Source organism: Labrus mixtus, chromosome 12 (assembly GCF_963584025.1).
Source record: "Labrus mixtus chromosome 12, fLabMix1.1, whole genome shotgun sequence".
NCBI lineage: Eukaryota > Metazoa > Chordata > Actinopteri > Labriformes > Labridae > Labrus > Labrus mixtus.
This window is the reverse complement of record NC_083623.1, coordinates 24,489,921-24,507,597: the sequence shown is the minus strand read 5'-3', so window position 1 is coordinate 24,507,597 and position 17,677 is coordinate 24,489,921. Positions and strand designations below refer to the sequence as shown.

Sequence of the window (17,677 nt, the reverse complement as noted above, 5' to 3'; positions counted from 1 at the left end):
GGTACACTCATTGGGATTTACCAAGCCCGGACAAAATGGCGTTGATTGTGAGGGTGTCTGTATTTTCTACCTTTGAAAGGAACCAACCAACGGGCAATTTGATGGAGTGAACACGCAGTTTAGTACTATTTACTGTTCATGGGATCTTAGTAAATCAGTCTTTGTTCGTCAACCAGGCTGGCTATAAATGTAGTTACCAAACCTCAACCGAGAGTAACCCTACGGCAGAAAATGTCTTGGACTTGATAAACCCCCTTCAGAGCCACACAAAGCAGTATGTGTGTGTGAAATTGGTGCATTACAATGTCCATGCTTGGCAGTCTGGTCGAGTTCTGCTCCTCGTTAAATGAAAACCATTTCAGTTGAAAATAAAATTGTCAATCCGGGCTCTGAAACATTTCTTTGCATGAGTTGAGAATCGCATGGGTCACTGAATTCAAAGGCAAATGTATGGAAGCAGTCAGAACCCCTCTGACCTCCACACCCTCACTTTCCCCCGCTCTGTTTCACCGTCAAACTGCTGCCTGCTTCGATCAGCTCATCCCCATGTTAACCTCGGCTGTGGGGGCCGTTTGTCTCTTTATATTTAAAGGATGCATCTGTATTTAAGACACCGTGATCATTTCAGCAGATTTCATGCTACCACAGCTGTTTTTTTACAGCGCTGGGTTGATCGAGCATGGGTGTTTGCTTGCCTGTGTGAACCTGTCAGAATGTGTGTGTGTGCATGTGGGTGGGTTGATGTTCGCTCCCCCCAGCTGCTCTCCACCTGTCAATGAAGCTGGTTGGAGTGAAATTAGCTTGCAGCTAAACTCTGAAGGCCATTTATCCACCGATCGTACCTTGAGCAATCCTGAATTAAAAAGCAGAGTTTCTCTTTAGTGACTGTGTGAACTTGGAGCGTGCTCAGTAAGTCACAGAGTATAGAGGACGGAGGACATTAATAGACTCTGGCTCTGATGGATGTGAGGGGAACTGTCAGAGTTGGCCTGACACGTTTCTTGCTCTGGGGCTACAGAGCCGTTGTGTTGTTGTTGGCGTTGAGACTCCGTGTTGCGTTGCATTTCACAAGCTGTCCGGTGCCATGTCACCTCTGCTTAACCCCAAACACAACGCAGGGTTAGGTGTAGGGATATCATTCTCTCTGGCTTCAACTTGCATGTGTACTAGAGCTATACAAAAAAGGGGGCTTTAATGAATCTGAAGGCCTTATCCAAAAACATAATTTTATCTGCCCCCGCAGACGAAGCAGAGGGAACAATTTGGGTTAAGTGTCTTGCCCAAGGACACATCGTACATGTGGCTGCAGGAGCTGGGGATTGAACCCCCGACCTAGAGACGACCAACTCTACCAACTGAACCACAGCCGCCCAATTCCATTCTTCATGTTCAAATTCATTTGGTCTTTGAGCATTGTGCCCTATTGGCAACTTAGATTAAATCACGTTATGCCGTATTTTGTCACATTTTCTTAATGTTTACAATTTAACATTTGAAATTGACTCACACGTCCCATTGACTGATAAGGGTATAGCCTCATGTGCCCCCCCTGGGCCCCTAGTTGCCCACCCCTGAGTTAATCAGAAAAGTTTTCCTTTGCTTACTAGTGATCTACAGATACACCGATTTTTAAACCTAGGATACAGAATTGCAAATGCCTTCTTTTTCTCACCTGAGCCCTGAGGAACTCCATATCTTTAAGTCGGGTTGCGGTGCCAACATGCCTGCAATCCTAAAATGACAGGTTTGCCTGGAATGTCATCTCTTATGCTTTACAAATTGCTCTTTTGAAGAAAACATATATACTAGAGCATTGCTCACATCACCTTTGAAAATGAACAAATTTTAGGCTCATGAAGCATTTTGAAAATATCTCAACACATGACAACATAACCAAACAAATACCACTGCAGGCATTGGCAGGTTTTAGGGTGTCACATGTGTTTCTATCCAGCACATGTTGCCAGTCGTGCAGAAAATCATAGGTTCTAAACGAGAAACACTCCAGTACATTCAATTGTCGCCACAGTTTAAATTAATTTCCCCTCTTTGAAGTGTATAAGATATGTGCTTTATGTTTGTTTTTGAGCCCATATTGGGCCCTAAGGATCTTCCTTTTGTGATTGTATTCTCAAGGAGTTATCGTAATCTCCTGTTCAAATTAAAAAGCTCTTACAATCCTTAAAACACTCGTAAAATGATCTTCAACAGAGATGGTACCCGAGGCGTGAAGAAACACAAGCACATCTTGGAAAACAGCAGCAAATTAATATATGAGTTTACAGCATTGGTACGGTCCATGAGGCGAGCACGGAGGCAGAGCAAGACGCTTATGTAATGAACTACCTCCGCTCTGCTTCTCCGCCTTGGCTGAGTGAAAGAAGAGGATATTAAAACGCAGCGTCTAATGTATTCATAAGATATTCAAATGCCGAGCACGGCGCCAACTTGCTTCTGGATCAGTTAGCTTTACAGGAGAAGGTGTTCGGGGTCACTAACACATTTTCTAATATTGCAAAATGAATGCACAAATGCCTTCCCAAACAGTCTCTTTTAAGGGCGGCGTGGCAATTATACAATTTTCTGCCATGCTGAGCCCCACAGGTCTGTTAAAAGTCTAAAGCGAGGCCGACTGCTTCTGGTCTGCATGATATCAGGTCACTCGTTAATGGCTGTCAAAGAGAGAGAGAGAGAGAGAGAGAGAGAAGGAGGAGAAGGTTTTTCTTAGAATTAATGCTGCTTTTCATTCACAACCCAGAGGAATCGAGATGACACTTTGAAAAAAAAAATGAAAGAAAAAACACTTCCTGGATTATCACCTTGTAGCCCGTTGAACATACTGCACACTGATCTCATGATCTCTGTAGATCTCACAGCTTCCCCTCCCCAGATCTTTGTCACCCGTGGAGGGGGGAGATGGGGGTAAAGGGAGTATAAGATGTGGCCAGACCAGGTTGAATCATTGCGACTACAGCCGGGGGGGGGGGGGGCAAAGGGGAGTCAATGAGGCAGATCTGATGCTGGAGCCTGCGTCACACTCTGGGGGAAGAAGACGCTGTGTGGGAAAATGTACTCATCATGCTGTGCTACTTCAGAAGCATGTAAATCAACAGCATGCATCTCGAGGCATTGTTTTGTTTTTTAGATTTAAAATCATTCCAATATTAATTTAGCAGATATCTAATACATCCTAACTAAATATATGGGTGAGTAGTGAAGTCAAACTCCCTCTGGGTTTATTGTTTGTTGAGAGACGACCGACTCTACCAACTGAGTCACAGCTGCCCATGTCACATATGTGCTTTATTTTGTTATTCCAATTTGTGGTAGCTTTGTCCATCATTTTTTACCTTAATAATGTCTTTTTTTTTTTCATTTTTACAAGTGCTTTAAAAAATACAGATGAAGGTTCAGGTACCCGTTGAAAGCGCCAAAGTGATTTTGAATCATTTATTGAGTTTGTGTTTGCCATGGGTTCAGCAGATATCCTAATTATACAAGTGGTGTTTTTTAGGATAAATACGCCCTTTGCTGTGATAGTCCTTGGTCCTCGTATGATGAATATGTGTGTGCAGGGTGATGGTTACAGCACAGAGCTGGATCAGGATTGTATCATCATGCAGCAGCATCAGGGTGAATCAATGGCTTGTTTTTCTTGTATTTCTGTCTTACAAACAGCATGTGGGTCCTTTTCTTTTGTATTGATTTTGATTTTCGAAGAGAAGAGGAAAAGAAGTAGGAATCTCAAAAAGCTTGTCACGCAGAAAATAAAAAAAACCCTTCAGTGGTTTTACCTGCAGGAAATGTGTCTTTGATGCAGTGTGTTGTATAACCTTCAGACACGAGTATCTGAAACTTCACTCAATCAGATGTTTGGTTCCTGTGTCACATTTCAAACCCTTATTGATGGAGTTGAACACAAAAGTATGTTCGTCAAAATTAAAGGTCACCAGTTTCAATAAGTTTCAGATCTCCCCATAACTTGTGTGTGAAGTTTCTTGTTCTAAATCCACTCTGATCCTGTATTTGATCATGTCTATAAACCCCTCTATTTCAGCTCTGCTCAGAACAGGCTGTTTCTGTGTCTGTACCTTTAAATATGTAAATGAGCTGTGTCTGACCACGCCCCCTCTCTGGAAGGGCTTTGGTGGCTTTGGAAGGCAGACTCAGAGGGCAGAACAAACACCTAGCTGTGGGAGTGTCACCCACCTGGGGGAGGGGTTACTGCCCTTTGTGATGTCATGAAGGGAACATCTCCAAACAACCTGTTTGAGCACACATTTTCAGAAAAGTGGAGTAGGCAAAAGATGGAGAGGATGGACTTTTCATAATTTGGGGGTTTTGTAGACCGACTAGGGACATATATTAGTGTTTGAGAAACATCGTAAAGTGTGACATTGCTGGGGTGTCAGCAGCCTAGTGGTTAGTGCGCAGCCCTATATACGTAGGCTGTAGTCCTCCAAGCAGGCTACTCTGTAAAAATCTATCCTGAAGGTGTGGTTCCTCTGAACATACAGGTTAAAAATTAAGGCCTCTGCAGGGGCTGACAGCGAACGTCAGATTAAAGCAGTAAACACAGACATAAGCATCATTTAGTGCCCATAAACCCGGAGCAGATTCAGGCTGCGGAAGAGAAAGGTCCATATTTCAAGGACGCCGTCTGGATGGGGGCCGAGAAAGCAGCCAAATTGGATGAAGTTAAGCTGCACTAACTGCTTGTTGTGACTCTGGAGAGCAAACTCAATCGTCCCTTTGACCGGCCGCCTCGTGCTGAGAAGGGAAACATTGTTCCTGTGTTTTGGGTGGATTATGAGGGGACATGTCACAACAGCAGGTTTTCGACAAGGTCTTGGGTGTCTGCTGTCGTGAGCATTACTGTCAGGAATGCCGATGAGGCCTAATGAGTTTTTAATCCAGTCGGAGTCATTAGTGGCAGGTCATCTTAAAACAATCTGGGGTCAGGGCTGCATTAAGAGCTACAGAGGGCCGCTCCCACTGGGTCACTGAGCATGACACAGACACTTCAGCACCTCGGCAGATTCTGCGAGGCCGGGGGAACAGGGCTTTGTCTCTGGTTGGTTGGTTTTTTGGTGTCAAAAAATGGCGCATTTGTCTGTATAATTTGTTTCTGGAGCTTATTTCACCAACCAAAAGGCAATGCAACCCATCCCCACAGGCTTCTGTTTCATCACTTGTGAAGCACTCAAAATAAGACGATCAACTTAATCTGTATCATCACGCTGCCATTGAAAAATTCACGTCTTTTTTTTTTTTTTGGGGTGCAACTTCCTCATTCACAAGCTCTGCTGTCACTTGAAAAGCACTCCTCTGATCCATGAAAGACCCAGGAAACAGAAAATCAAAGCACGGCTCCTGACAAGTGGCTTTTACTCCGAGAGAGAGAGTTCATGATGTCCCCAGGACGCCTTTTCAAACTTGCTAAGACGTGTTAATTAATAAGTTTTGCCCCCCAGAGCAACGCGATTCATCAAGATTTCACGGTATGTTTACAAAAAGGATTTTTTTTTTTTTTTCCGAGGCTGTTTAGAGTGCAGATTTGCAGTAAGCGTATATTTTGAAAGCATCATCTCCTCGGGGAACCAAAGAGATTGCCCTTTTGTTGTCTCACCAGGGTTTAAAGAAAGTGCTGTAAATATGACGGTGATTATAATCAACATGATTATGAGAGTGATGTAAAGGTAATGGAGGCTGTGAAAGACACAGAGGGCACAGCTGTGGAAGAGGAGTACACTGTAAAAAAACATCTCTGACCTGTCAAAGCACTCTGTCTGATATACTTCAGTGTTTTTAACCAAAACGACATCAAAGCTGCTTTGATAAGGAGTTTATCTTTACATTGGACAAAGTTATTGTGTGTTTCCAAACCCCCCTCAGCTATCCATGTTGGTTTAGTCCAACGTCTCATGGACTGCATCTCCAGCAAAAGCCAAACTAAAAAACATTGAACAAAGTTAGCAACAGCTTGTTTTTAAAGTTTTTTTTAAATAACTGCAAGAATTCAACAATGAGCGATTGGGAGGGGGTGGTGAAGTTTATTCCATGCGTTCAACGCATGACTACAGACTGTCTGCACTCGACTCTTGCGTTCTCCATTCACATAATTAAACGTTCTCTGCTCTTTTCTTGATTTTCTGATTCTGTTGAATTACACAAGGCGTTGATATGAAGGCAGATTTTAGCGTCACATCGTGTCAAATAGTGAACTCTGTTGCTTCTAGTTCTTCTTACATCATGATTTGACTTAGGAGAACCCCGACCCCCCCTCCTGTCCGACAGGGATAGTCTCCGGCTGTGAGGTGCATGTGTGAACAAACCAGGTTAGGAGTATTTCAGGAGCAGTCCTCTTCATATCTTCTAGACATTTTCTCTGTATAGTGCATTATGTGAAAACAGCTTAACAGAGTGTTTAGACTTTAGCAGTACTGCAAGAGAAGCTGTCGCTGTATTATTCATTACATTTAGAAGTGCACTACAGGAGCAGCTGTAGATGACACACCAGTGATGGAAGTAGTGACAGTAACAGTAGCTGACGTCATGTTTCCATGTTCCTTAAAGCCTGCTAACAGTCGAGTTGAAACACTTCCTCCAAAGGTTCCTAGTCCTTGGAGATGTTCCTGCAGTGGAAACACTACAGCACTTGTTTTTTGTTTTTGTTTTACAGCAGCAGTATTAGTTATTACAGCAGTTGTACATGTCATAGTTAAAGCTGAAGATGGAGCTTTGTGCTGAGGCCCCACCGCAGGATAAAACTCCCTCGACATGAGGTGTTTAAGTTTCAGTAGCATCGTTTACCTCTGGCTTCTGACAACCAGAAATATCACTGTGTATGTGCACTGTTTGGCAAATTTTTTACTGCACTTAATCCAGGCGAGCCTGACACTCAGGATGAGTCACGCAAAGAGCCGGAGATAATTTGTGTGCATAAGACTGATGTCAGGAGGTTACAGGTACAGCCCGCTCTCTCTTTAAGAGGCTTTCTCAATACTTCTGTCATCAGGGAGACAGAGTGGCTGCTCGTTCTGCTGGAAATGTTGGAATTAATTGAACTGAATTGTTATTCATAATCTACATATGGCTGTTTTTCCTCCCTTGCCGGATGGCGTGACGCTATCTTCCGCTGTTTGAGCTGTAATTGAAATTTCGATCATGAGCTGTAAACATTTAGAAGCGCCCCTGTGAATATCCGTCAGCTCGACACAAGCCGCCGCGGAGGAGTCATTGAGGCTGATTAGTGGCTGGCTGTATGCATGTGCGTGCGTCAAGGGTTTTGTCCTCCACTCATCGACATTTTCTTGTCTAAACAGCTCCGTCCCAGGTCAGCGAGGTCATCAAGGAGAAGGTGCAGCAGCGCAGCATCCAGCTCTCCTGGCAGGAGCCGCACCAGCCCAACGGGGTCATCACCGAGTACGAGATCAAGTACTACGAGAAAGTGAGTTTGCAGAACGTTTCTTTGTTTGTGTCTCACTTCCCCCTCTCTTCACAGCGTAAGACTCAGGAAAGTCTTTTACCTCATGAATGTTGTTTCAACATTTCAAACACAAACTCTCATTTTTAAGATTGCACTACGGAAGAGCCAAAAAAAACTAAATAAGTCAGTGCTCTATTCTTAGTTTACTTTTTGCCCCTATAGGTTTAAAGATGGCAGCTTTTTTTTGCAGAATAATTTATAAATTCTGTTGTTGATTCATCTTTGCCAATTTAAATACTTAGAAGTTTTACCCTGAAAAACTTTTTTAATCCTCAACATTTCTTTCCACACTTATTCCATTGATAAAAAAAAATACAAAAGATTATTTAAAAAAAATCTCTCGTCTTGAGTCTTAAACACAGAAATATTTATTCTGAACTTTTGTGTTTCTCATTTACCTCTCAGAGCTTCTGTATTTTTGTGCTGCATGGGTTCAACAATAAGAAATAATACGGGGTGCAGGTGGCCTAGTGGTTAGTGTGTGCACCCCGCGTAGAGAGGCTGTGGTCCTCTTTGTGGGTAGCCCGGTTTTTGAATCCGACCTATTACATGCAATCTTTTTCATATCACCCTTTTTTTTCCGAATCAGAAAAGTCACCAGGAAAAACGTATATTATATATCCACCTGCCAAATATTCAGTTAAGTTTTTTACTTTTTTTCATAATTGCAAAAAAGATACTTTAAGAAATTAAGTTCTGTTTCTCTTTTATTGACACTGAAATGTGAAGTTTATTAAGGAAGCCTATTGCATTCACATGAGAACATAAAATCAGTTTTTTTCTTTTCAAATTTAATAAGACATAATTTATTGTTTTTATTTAAAAAAGCAAAAACTAAATGCAATACTACAAATTACTCTCACATAAAAAATATGTGTATACACCTGTTCATGAGTCACCAGCACAGGAGAGAGAACAATCTAGATCAAACTCAGATCAAATTGAGTTTCTCTTTTTCCTCTCCTCTCTCTTGTATTTCGCCGTGCACGATTTAAACAATAACCGAACACAAAAGAAGTGAGTTTGAAGGAGACTTGTTTGTGTCCTTGTCTCTTTGTGAACAACGCCCCCCACCCCCCACCCCTCATCTCTCACATCACTCTCACTTTTGCCGACTCTTCATTTTGTATTCTGTCTGCATGCTGCTGTGAGTGGAATTCACAAGATTCTGCAAGTACCTTCTTTGTCTCATAATTGCAATAATGAATGAGATGCTCATAAGATTTTAATCAGGCTGTAGTCCTTCACAGCCGCCCCCGCACACATGTTAGCATACACACGCACACGCACACGCACACGCACACACACACACACACACACACAATCAGAGCCTGCTGCACTGCCAGAATTAGCAATCTGTTACTGTTATCTCCTTCCACATAAATATCTCCCCGTGTTTCGAGTGTGAACACATCAGCTTTTTTACAGCAAGGTTTAATGGAGTGAATTTAACCCGGCAAATCAGAGAGCTGTGATGCCAGTCCCGCTGGCTGCAGCCTCTCACAAACACCGACCAATCAGTGTCCTGCGTCACGTACTGTGGCCGCTGTGCTCTGCCCAGCTGTAAAAGTGGGAAATTGGAAACAACAACTGCACCCCTAACGGACCCTGGCATTCCATTTGGGCTTCTTGCCGAGCAAAACATTTACAGATCAACAACAAAGTACACGATAAGAGCAGCCGCTGCATTTCAATAGAATCTATTATTCTGGAGATATTCAAGTTTTTACATGTTGTCTTTAATGCCGGCTGTATCATTGGTAAAACAATCTTTTCACTTAGTGTTACAGATGTTTCTCTTTAGTATTTTTAAGAAAACATGTAGGCTACATATAGAAACGTAAACATGACAAACAAAAGCAAGGACTATTGATAGCAGTAAGGTACTTTCAGCTGAACATAATTTAGCGCAGCATGTTACTGAAGAAGTTTCTTTGCCTGTGTCTCCGCCATCTTTTTAACCTCTGTTAATAAAAGTAAACACCGATCTTCCTTTCCATTTTATGCTGTAGACATGTTTGGGGTGTCAGTCATTGGCTGGTGATGCATTATTCTCCTGATGGGTCGGGATGTAGGCTACATCTGATCTACTTAAGCAAAATAAATCTTTTCTTAAACGCACAGTGTAGATTCCACCACCAGGGGGCTCTCAATCAAAACAATAACAAAAGATGACGTCGAGGCTGGCGGGGAATCATGGGAGTGATTCTCTCTGCTACTCCACCCCCCACCCATGATTAAAATTAACTCTCAGTCGACCGTAGTCAAGAAGAACGCAAGAAACCGACCTGAGGAAGAGAATATGTTTATCGACGAGCTAATGTAGTATAGTATAATTTACATGAGGTTTTTATCACAGCAACACATACAGCAACAGTACGGCAGCTTTCAGTAGCTATTTCTACTTCTTAATTCAGCGGTCTTTGACGTAACATCCGGTGTTTCCACGGCAACAATAAACATGTCGTGTCTGTCATGGCGGCCCTGTCAGGTTAGTTTGACTAATACAGGACTGTGGAAATACTCTTTATACTAAATCCATAAAGATAACAGATAAACAGTCAAATCAACAAGTCAAAGTTTAATCTTAAGAAGTAGGAAGATAAAAGAAGAAAAGAGCTTTGTTTCCCTTGACGACCAGTTTAGATGTGGACTCTGTCGTCTCCTCAGCTCAGACAGAGGAAGTCTGTACGAGCTGTGCATGACTTCAGGACTTCTGTTAACGATTGCTGAATGTGAGCGGTCTCATCTTAAATTGCCTCCCTGTTTATCTAAATGAGTGAGTCATTGTTAAATCACATTCATTCACATTCACAAAGAGCAGCTAATTACATCTTCTCAAGTGTCTCTGAACCTTTTTTATATCCAAGCTTAGACGTTAACACAAAAACACTTTGTGTCCTTTTTTTTTTTTTTGACCCAAAAACGGTGAAGGTCATTCTCTGAATTAAAAGCTGATTTTATCCTCGTTCATGCAGGATCAGAAGGACCGGATCTATTCCACGGTGAGGTCAAAGTCCACGTCAGCCACGGTGAACAACCTGAAGCCCAGCACGGCCTACGTGTTCCAGATCAGGGCCTTCACAGAGGCCGGGTACGGCACCTTCGGGCCCAGACTGGAGATAACCACCAAGGAGGAGACCACAGGTACGACTAATAAACACACAGCTGCTTTTTGTTGTGTAAAATGTGTTTGTCCCTCCTCCTCTTTGTTTGCACCTGGCTGCTGATCGTTTGAATACTCGGCTCACAGAGAGCATCAGTATGGGCTCCGCATGCACCGCTAACAAAGCGAGAGTTTGATCACAGCGGCATATCCGCATGTGGTTTTTTTGAACACAGGCTTTTTAAATTTATGCACAAACCTGTTAATGTCTCCAGCTCCTGTAGGAATGGCCCAGGGAAATTATTCGCTTTCGAGCAAAGCAAACAGAAATTACCTCGACTTTAGTGCTGACAACACGTCATGGGAAAAAAATGAATGAGCACAAGGACAAGCAACTGTAGCGTCATGAGGATGAACTCAATTTCAATCTAATCACTGACATTAGCGCTGCCTGGAGTGAGCGCTGCGGCGTGTTATTGTGAGTTTGGGTGAGGGGTTCCTCTGCGGGGGTGTTTGTAGGAAAGTTCATGTCAATTTTCAGACCTCCGTAAATGAAGTCAAAACGTCTTTTATTTGTTAAGGCTGTCAAATACAGATTCCTGTATGAAACGTTTTGGTAATAATGTGGCACGCTCAACATAATTAGCTCTTCAGAGTCAATGACATCAGAAGGTTGGGATCGTGTCCGTGCAGTGATGTCAGTCAGGACATGGTAAACCTCACTATTATGTCATTTACGCTCTTATTTTGAAACACGCTGAAATCAATATGGATTCATTTTTTGACTGAGTCTTACATGACAATTTTAGCTAGATGTTTTCAACATTTTGGTGTGTTTTGGCTGTTCATTTACAAGCTAACAGAGTTCTGGGTGCCTGAAAATGCAACGTTTTGAGTTCCACACCGAGCACCGTCTCCATCCTCGTGTTAACTGGCAACATGCAGCTCCTCTGGAAACAGAGCCATTACACACATGCGCATTACGCTTCCAGACAAAAGCCGCACGCTACAACAACAATGGCGTGTAGTTTCAGAGGTTTGTGGTTTAAAAGTTTGAGAGTCACTGCTCGACTGTGTTCATATTTTACTAGCAGCTGAAAAAATGTGCCAGCAGCAGGAGCAAATTTCCTCTTTCAGAGTTTCAAACACATTACAGGCCGTTACAGGCCATCAAACACATTCTCTAGTTGGAAAAAAAACGTTTGGCATTGATCATTTTGGGAAGGATTTTTCTTTCCTTCCTTGAAAAACCAGTTTTAAAAAAAGTGATTGAGATTTTAAAAAATACATTAGGCCCACGCCCTGAAGAGTTTGCTGCTGTAATACTCATTTTGGCCACAAGAGGCAGTAGTGATGACTTAGCTATGTTCCCAAATTGGCCTGAAAAAAAAATTGTGTCTTGTGGCGCTTTCATTTATTTTTTTTCCCTCCTAAAACCCGTCGGATTTCCCAGAAATAAAAGACAGAGGAAGTTACTTTGGAAACCAATTTGGATAAAAAAATGAAGTTGCGAGACAGGAGAAAGAACAATTAAGAGTTTCTTCAATTAATCAAATAACAGGAAATGTGTTTATTATGACATTTCTTTTCCTCTTTTCATATTTGCTGAGCTCAAAGCCAAATGCTAGTGAGAGTTGGGGACATTTCATTTTTGTTTTTGGGCCCAACGTCCAACCTGCCCACCCACCATCTCACACACTGACCCCCCCCCCCCCCCCCCCCCCTCCTACATGCAGCACTCCTGCATTAAAGGACACATTAATTACTCATACCACATGCCGAGTGTGTCCTGATACAAGGTTACAAGTTTGCATTCCAGTCAAAGCGTCCTTGACCAAAACGGTGAACCGCGAGCCTTTCCTCTGTGTCGGCCCCCATGAGGGGAAGCTGTATGATAAGTCAGAGTCGTTGTCTTTACTCCTCACATAATAATAAGACAACAGTCGAGATGTTTAGATATCAAAATGTTGCAGCATTTTCCGGCCTCCCCCTTTCCTCCTCGGGCAGACCACAAAAAAAGTAATTCTCTTCAATTTATACAGCTCAGATCCACTTGATTTAAAATGCATGAATTTCCTCCTCATACACCGCTCGCGTTGACTTTATTTTCGACGCTACGAGGAGTCATTCTCGGGAGCAATCGGCAGTTTGTCAACGCAAACACTTTGAGCACTGAGAGAGCGCTCCGGATGGGGAAACAATCCAACCTGAATGTGTCTTTGTTTGAGATGAAGGGCATCGCCGTCGCCGTCTGGGACTATTAAGCCCACTTTCTGAAACAGTAGAGCCGTGTGTATGAGGACGGCTCAAAAATAGAAGCGGGCCCTCCTTCGCTCCCTCTGAGGGAAGGAGGGGAAGGGGGAGGGGGTTATCAATCTCCACACCTCTCATTGGGCTCAATTATGTCCTGCAGATTGTTCTCTTTGATGTGCTGAGGTTCACTCTGCCTTTCTGTGTGTCTTTCTGTGTGTGTGTGTGTGTGTCCGTCTCATCAGCTGCCATCGTGTCCAGCGAGCAGAACCCGGTCATCATCATCGCAGTGGTGGCCGTGGCGGGGACCATCATCCTGGTGTTCATGGTGTTCGGCTTCATCATCGGGAGAAGGTACGCTCTCGCGGGCCCCATTGACTCTCCGCTCCTGTGAGTCTGCGCTTGTCAATTAGCCTTTCTGTCACTCACAGGCCCTCCACGTCTTGTCTGTGGAGCCGTCACACGCACACACACGTGCACCCATCATCTCGTGGCATGCTGTGCTAATGCCGTTGTGATGCATCATTATTTTTTTAGTTTTTTTTCTCTCTCTCTCTCTCCAGCCACCGACAAAAAATTTCAAGCTTTTTTTTTTGCAGAGCCATTATGAGACGAGCACCCCCAGAGCGAGACAGCTTTGGCTCTGCATTCCTGTGTGTGTGTGTGTGTGTGTGTGTGTGTGTGTGTGTGTGTGTGTGAGAGAGATCCTGAGGGCAGGATGAAGTATGACACACAAAGCAACCCTGCGCATTGTCATTATCACTGTTTCCTCACACACTTCATCTGTGTTTTCATCTGCACGGATGGCATTTCACCAGAGCTTGCTTTTTATGGTGGATTCATCAGATGTACCCCCTCCCCCCCTCCCTCCCCCCCCCCCCTTCTCTGAGTTTCATTTTAAAGAGGAATTTCTGGTATTTTAAACATAGTTCGGGGTCTAAATGAAACAAAAAAAAGATGCCAAATGTTGGAACTGCTCCGGTAGATCAGTCAGCCTGCAGCTACTAAACAGACTGTAATGTCTGCAACAAAAATCCCTGCAGGAAAGACGCCCAATCAAAAGTAAATCCACTAAAAGAAACATGTAAAATGATTTCAGATTCTTTATTATAAGCCATTATAACCCTTATAATAAAGACCTTTGGAGTATTTCCTTCCTCATTTTTACATGTTTCATGTCGGTTTCCTCTTCTTTTGTGTGTGTGAAACATTTTCCCCTTTTCCAAGAGTGCCCAACACACTTTTTTTTACACTTTCTCATCTACGTTGACCACACTGAGCAACCAGTCAACCATATGAGCCATATGGACCAAAAATACTTTTTAGCTGAATCGCGATACATGATGTATATCTCAATATTTATTCCATAAAGAAATAAGACAAACATAGTTTTGCTCTTAAGTCAAATACCAAATGTCCCACATGGTCCTTTATCAACAACCTGCTGCACAACGTCAACATGTACATGACAAAAGTGACAAAATGAACTACTATACTGTGTGAAATAAAAATATGATTAAATTAAATAAATAAAAAGAACAAACCTCTCACAGCTGTGTGATTTGTTCTGCAGGCAGATCTTGAGTTTTGATCAGATAGGGAGAGAGCGAGAGAGAGAGAGGAGAAGCAGAGTGAAGAGGGACAGACAGAAAGAGGAGAAACAGGCGCACTGACGTCTCTACAGAAGAAACATACAGTGTCATTTTAATGCAACATGAACTATGTCGATATAAACAACATCGTCTTTCCCTGGTACAAGTTAGAAAATGTATCTTTATATCTTAAAAACTTCGTATATTTCCAAGCCCTGCTGCATGCCTGTGGTTCTGGCATCAGACTGAAACAATCTGCTGGAGCATTTCTCAAAGTTTTTGCACCTTCTTTGTCATTCAGACCTCAAATATGTAAAAGGGAGGAGGATCCAGGGTGGAAAAATAAGAGTTTTCCTCAAACTCAAGGTCCACTGAGTAGCTTTTTCCTCGTTAAGGAAAGATGTAGTGACTCATGGCTTGTTGTAAAAAAAAAAAAAGGCATTGTCAAGAAACACACACACACACATGCATATCTATCATGTGTGTCGTTTTCACCTTCAGAAGTCATGATTATTTTTACTTTGCGCTCAGAGATCGACTTTGTATTGCATGTCACCTTCTTTTGAGACCTTCAACACGTTAATATTACAAACTAATATTACGAGACATGTTGAACAGTCCTGCACAGTGCATGTATTATTTGACCCTTGACATGATTTGCTACTTTCCCAGCCTTTTTCAGGCTCCTGCTGCTCAGCTGGGCTCATGACAGATTTGTCACGCGCCGTATTAGAAATCTTGTAATTTAGGGAATTTTATTTCCTGCGTGCAATCAGTTGATTCTGACGCTCTCTTCCTCTCCTTCCCCCTGTGCAGACACTGCGGGTACAGCAAAGCCGATCAGGAGGGAGACGAGGAGCTCTACTTTCAGTGTAAGTGCCCGAATCCACACACACACGCACACACACACACACACACACACACACACACACACACACTCACTCAGAGACAGAGACATCTCAATCACCGCATACCAAACAGGAAGGGGTGCCTTAAAGCCCATTAGCACCCACAGGCATGACTGTCTGATCCCAGTTCATTTGATTTGAGTCAAAGCCGGAACAATCAGGCTAACATCTGCTGCTGATTGGCTAGCTCAGACTTGTGTGATGAAGTTAGGAAGCTGCAGATGCTTGAATGTGACAGCTGTCAGGGAGAGAGCCGAGGTTGACCCCAGAGGAAGAGGAGTTGTTTTGTGGAAACCCGACTTAGAGAGCGACAAAGTGTACACACACAGTCTGCTCCGTCGCAGGAGCTGCATCTCTCAGTGAGAATTTTTTTTTTTACACCACCACCCCCCCTAATGATGCCCCTGGAGATCCAGCTGCAGACAGCTTCCCCAAAGTGAAGTCGTAATGATCCGCGCTGTAGGCAAACTGCTGATTTGGAAAACAAAAGGGTCAGGGGTGTCACGGAGTGCGGGGGCTAAAGCAGAGGCGGCGTGGCGAGCTGCAGGTCGGCTACCGCTAAGTATCTGACAAACCTGCTGAGGACGAAAAAATACTGTGAGCAAACACAAACAAGGCTAGTGGAAGGATCCATCGAGCAATATCAAATGACGAGTAAAAAAAAAAAAAAAAAGGCTGCCGGGGACGACAGAAGCCAGATAGCGCGAGAATTCGACATGCAGAGCCAATTTGTCCGCCATGTAGCAGCGAGGCAGCGGCGATAAGACATCTCCTATCAGATCTGCCGACATCTCGGATGGACGAAGCAATTATGGGAGCAAGTGGAGGGAAATGTGTGCTGCCGGCGTCCCCCTCACCGGAGCACAATGCATTTGTTGTATTTACACTGTCGGATTGGCCAGCGGGCTGCTTCCTCCATGTCTGTGGGGGGGGGATAAGTGTCTCTTCAGCTGGACGAGCTCTACACTTCTACACTCCTGCTCCACCGTTGTTGTTGTTGTTGTGTTTATCCAGCGTATCAGAGCCGCACTCATCTCATTAAATTTTAAAAAGTTGACAGGTTATATTGTTATCAGTGGAATTTAAACTGCACATAATCGCCCCCCTGAGTCGCCCGTTCCCTTAATAGAGCGTAATATTGTAATTTGCAGTTCATTTGGAGCTCAGTGCGATACAGTAACCCCCCCCCCCTTCTACCCTATCGCTGGCCCCCCTTTAACCTTGTTTTCTTTGTTTTCTTCAAACTGCTTCTGCTCTCACTTCATTGAAATTCATGAACTTTTCTCCTATCAGTGTTTTAGAAAGCACAGGGACATTGCTGTTTTTTAGGAGGGGGGGAATCCAGATGTCTTGCTTGAGGCTTCAGTCAAACAAAATAATTAATTTCCCCACGTCGACACGTTTTTCATTCAGTTCTTCTCTATGCAGGCTGGAAGGCAGGAGTTTGTTGTATTCATGCTGTAAGGTTATTGTACCACAGCTTTACATAATTTGACTAAAGCGTGTCGGACATTATCTGCACATCACAAAGTCAAGTTCCTTTTGTTTTCATATAAACCATATGCAAAGTACACAGTGAGATTTTGTTCCTCTAGGACTGTGACGCTACATAAGACAATCATCAAGAATGAGGAGGTAGTAATATGCAGTGACAGTAAGGTGGCTAGAGACAGTGACATTAGTAAATAAATCAAAGTGGACTGAAAAACAGTTCAAGCAGTAACAACTATTTAAAGTGACTAACTCATTCAAGTGTTTTTTTTCCCATAGTTCTGAATTTAAGAAGGTAGGAATGATGTTTAACATAATGTGAAAAAGTCCAGAAATAAGTGTAAAATGTTCAGATACTGCATTTCAGCTACAGTCAAATGTTTTGCTCAAATCCTTTCGGTCACTTCTTTGAAAGCTCAGAGCTCACGTCAAGTCAGTGAATCCGCTTTTTACAAATCTGATTGGTTCAGCTCAGACCCTCAGAATGAATCAATGCTGCTAATTTGACATTAAACATTTGCGTTGGTAGGGTAGGGGTTAGTGTGCACAGCCGGTGTACAGAGGCTGTAGTCCTCGAAGCGGGCAGTCAGGGTTTAAATCCGACCTGTGGCTCCTTATCTGCATGACATTCCACACACACTCTCTCTCTCTCCCTGATTTCTGACTCTATCCACTCTCTACAATAAAGGAACAAAAAGCCAAGAAATAAATCTTTAAAAGAAACATGAGTGCTCTATAAGTCACACATGAACACATTGAACTCCTAAGAACAAATTAAGGAATGACTGAAGGTCAACGAAGGTTTCAAACCACTTCTGTTCAGATGGTTTTAAAGATATGT

At 43.1% G+C, this 17,677-nt stretch overlaps 1 protein-coding gene across 5 annotated transcripts in view; it reads left to right on the top strand.

Annotated features, from left to right (window-relative positions):
• epha7 (eph receptor A7) overlaps window positions 1-17,677 on the top strand; it is a 101,287-nt gene that overhangs the window by 66,543 nt on the left and 17,067 nt on the right. For all 5 annotated transcript variants that reach the window (XM_061051285.1, XM_061051283.1, XM_061051284.1 and 2 more), the window contains exons 6-9: window positions 7,326-7,450; window positions 10,468-10,636; window positions 13,091-13,199; window positions 15,254-15,309. In XM_061051285.1, the coding sequence (XP_060907268.1) occupies window positions 7,326-7,450; window positions 10,468-10,636; window positions 13,091-13,199; window positions 15,254-15,309 (459 nt within the window). The remainder of the gene's footprint in view (window positions 1-7,325; window positions 7,451-10,467; window positions 10,637-13,090; window positions 13,200-15,253; window positions 15,310-17,677) is intronic.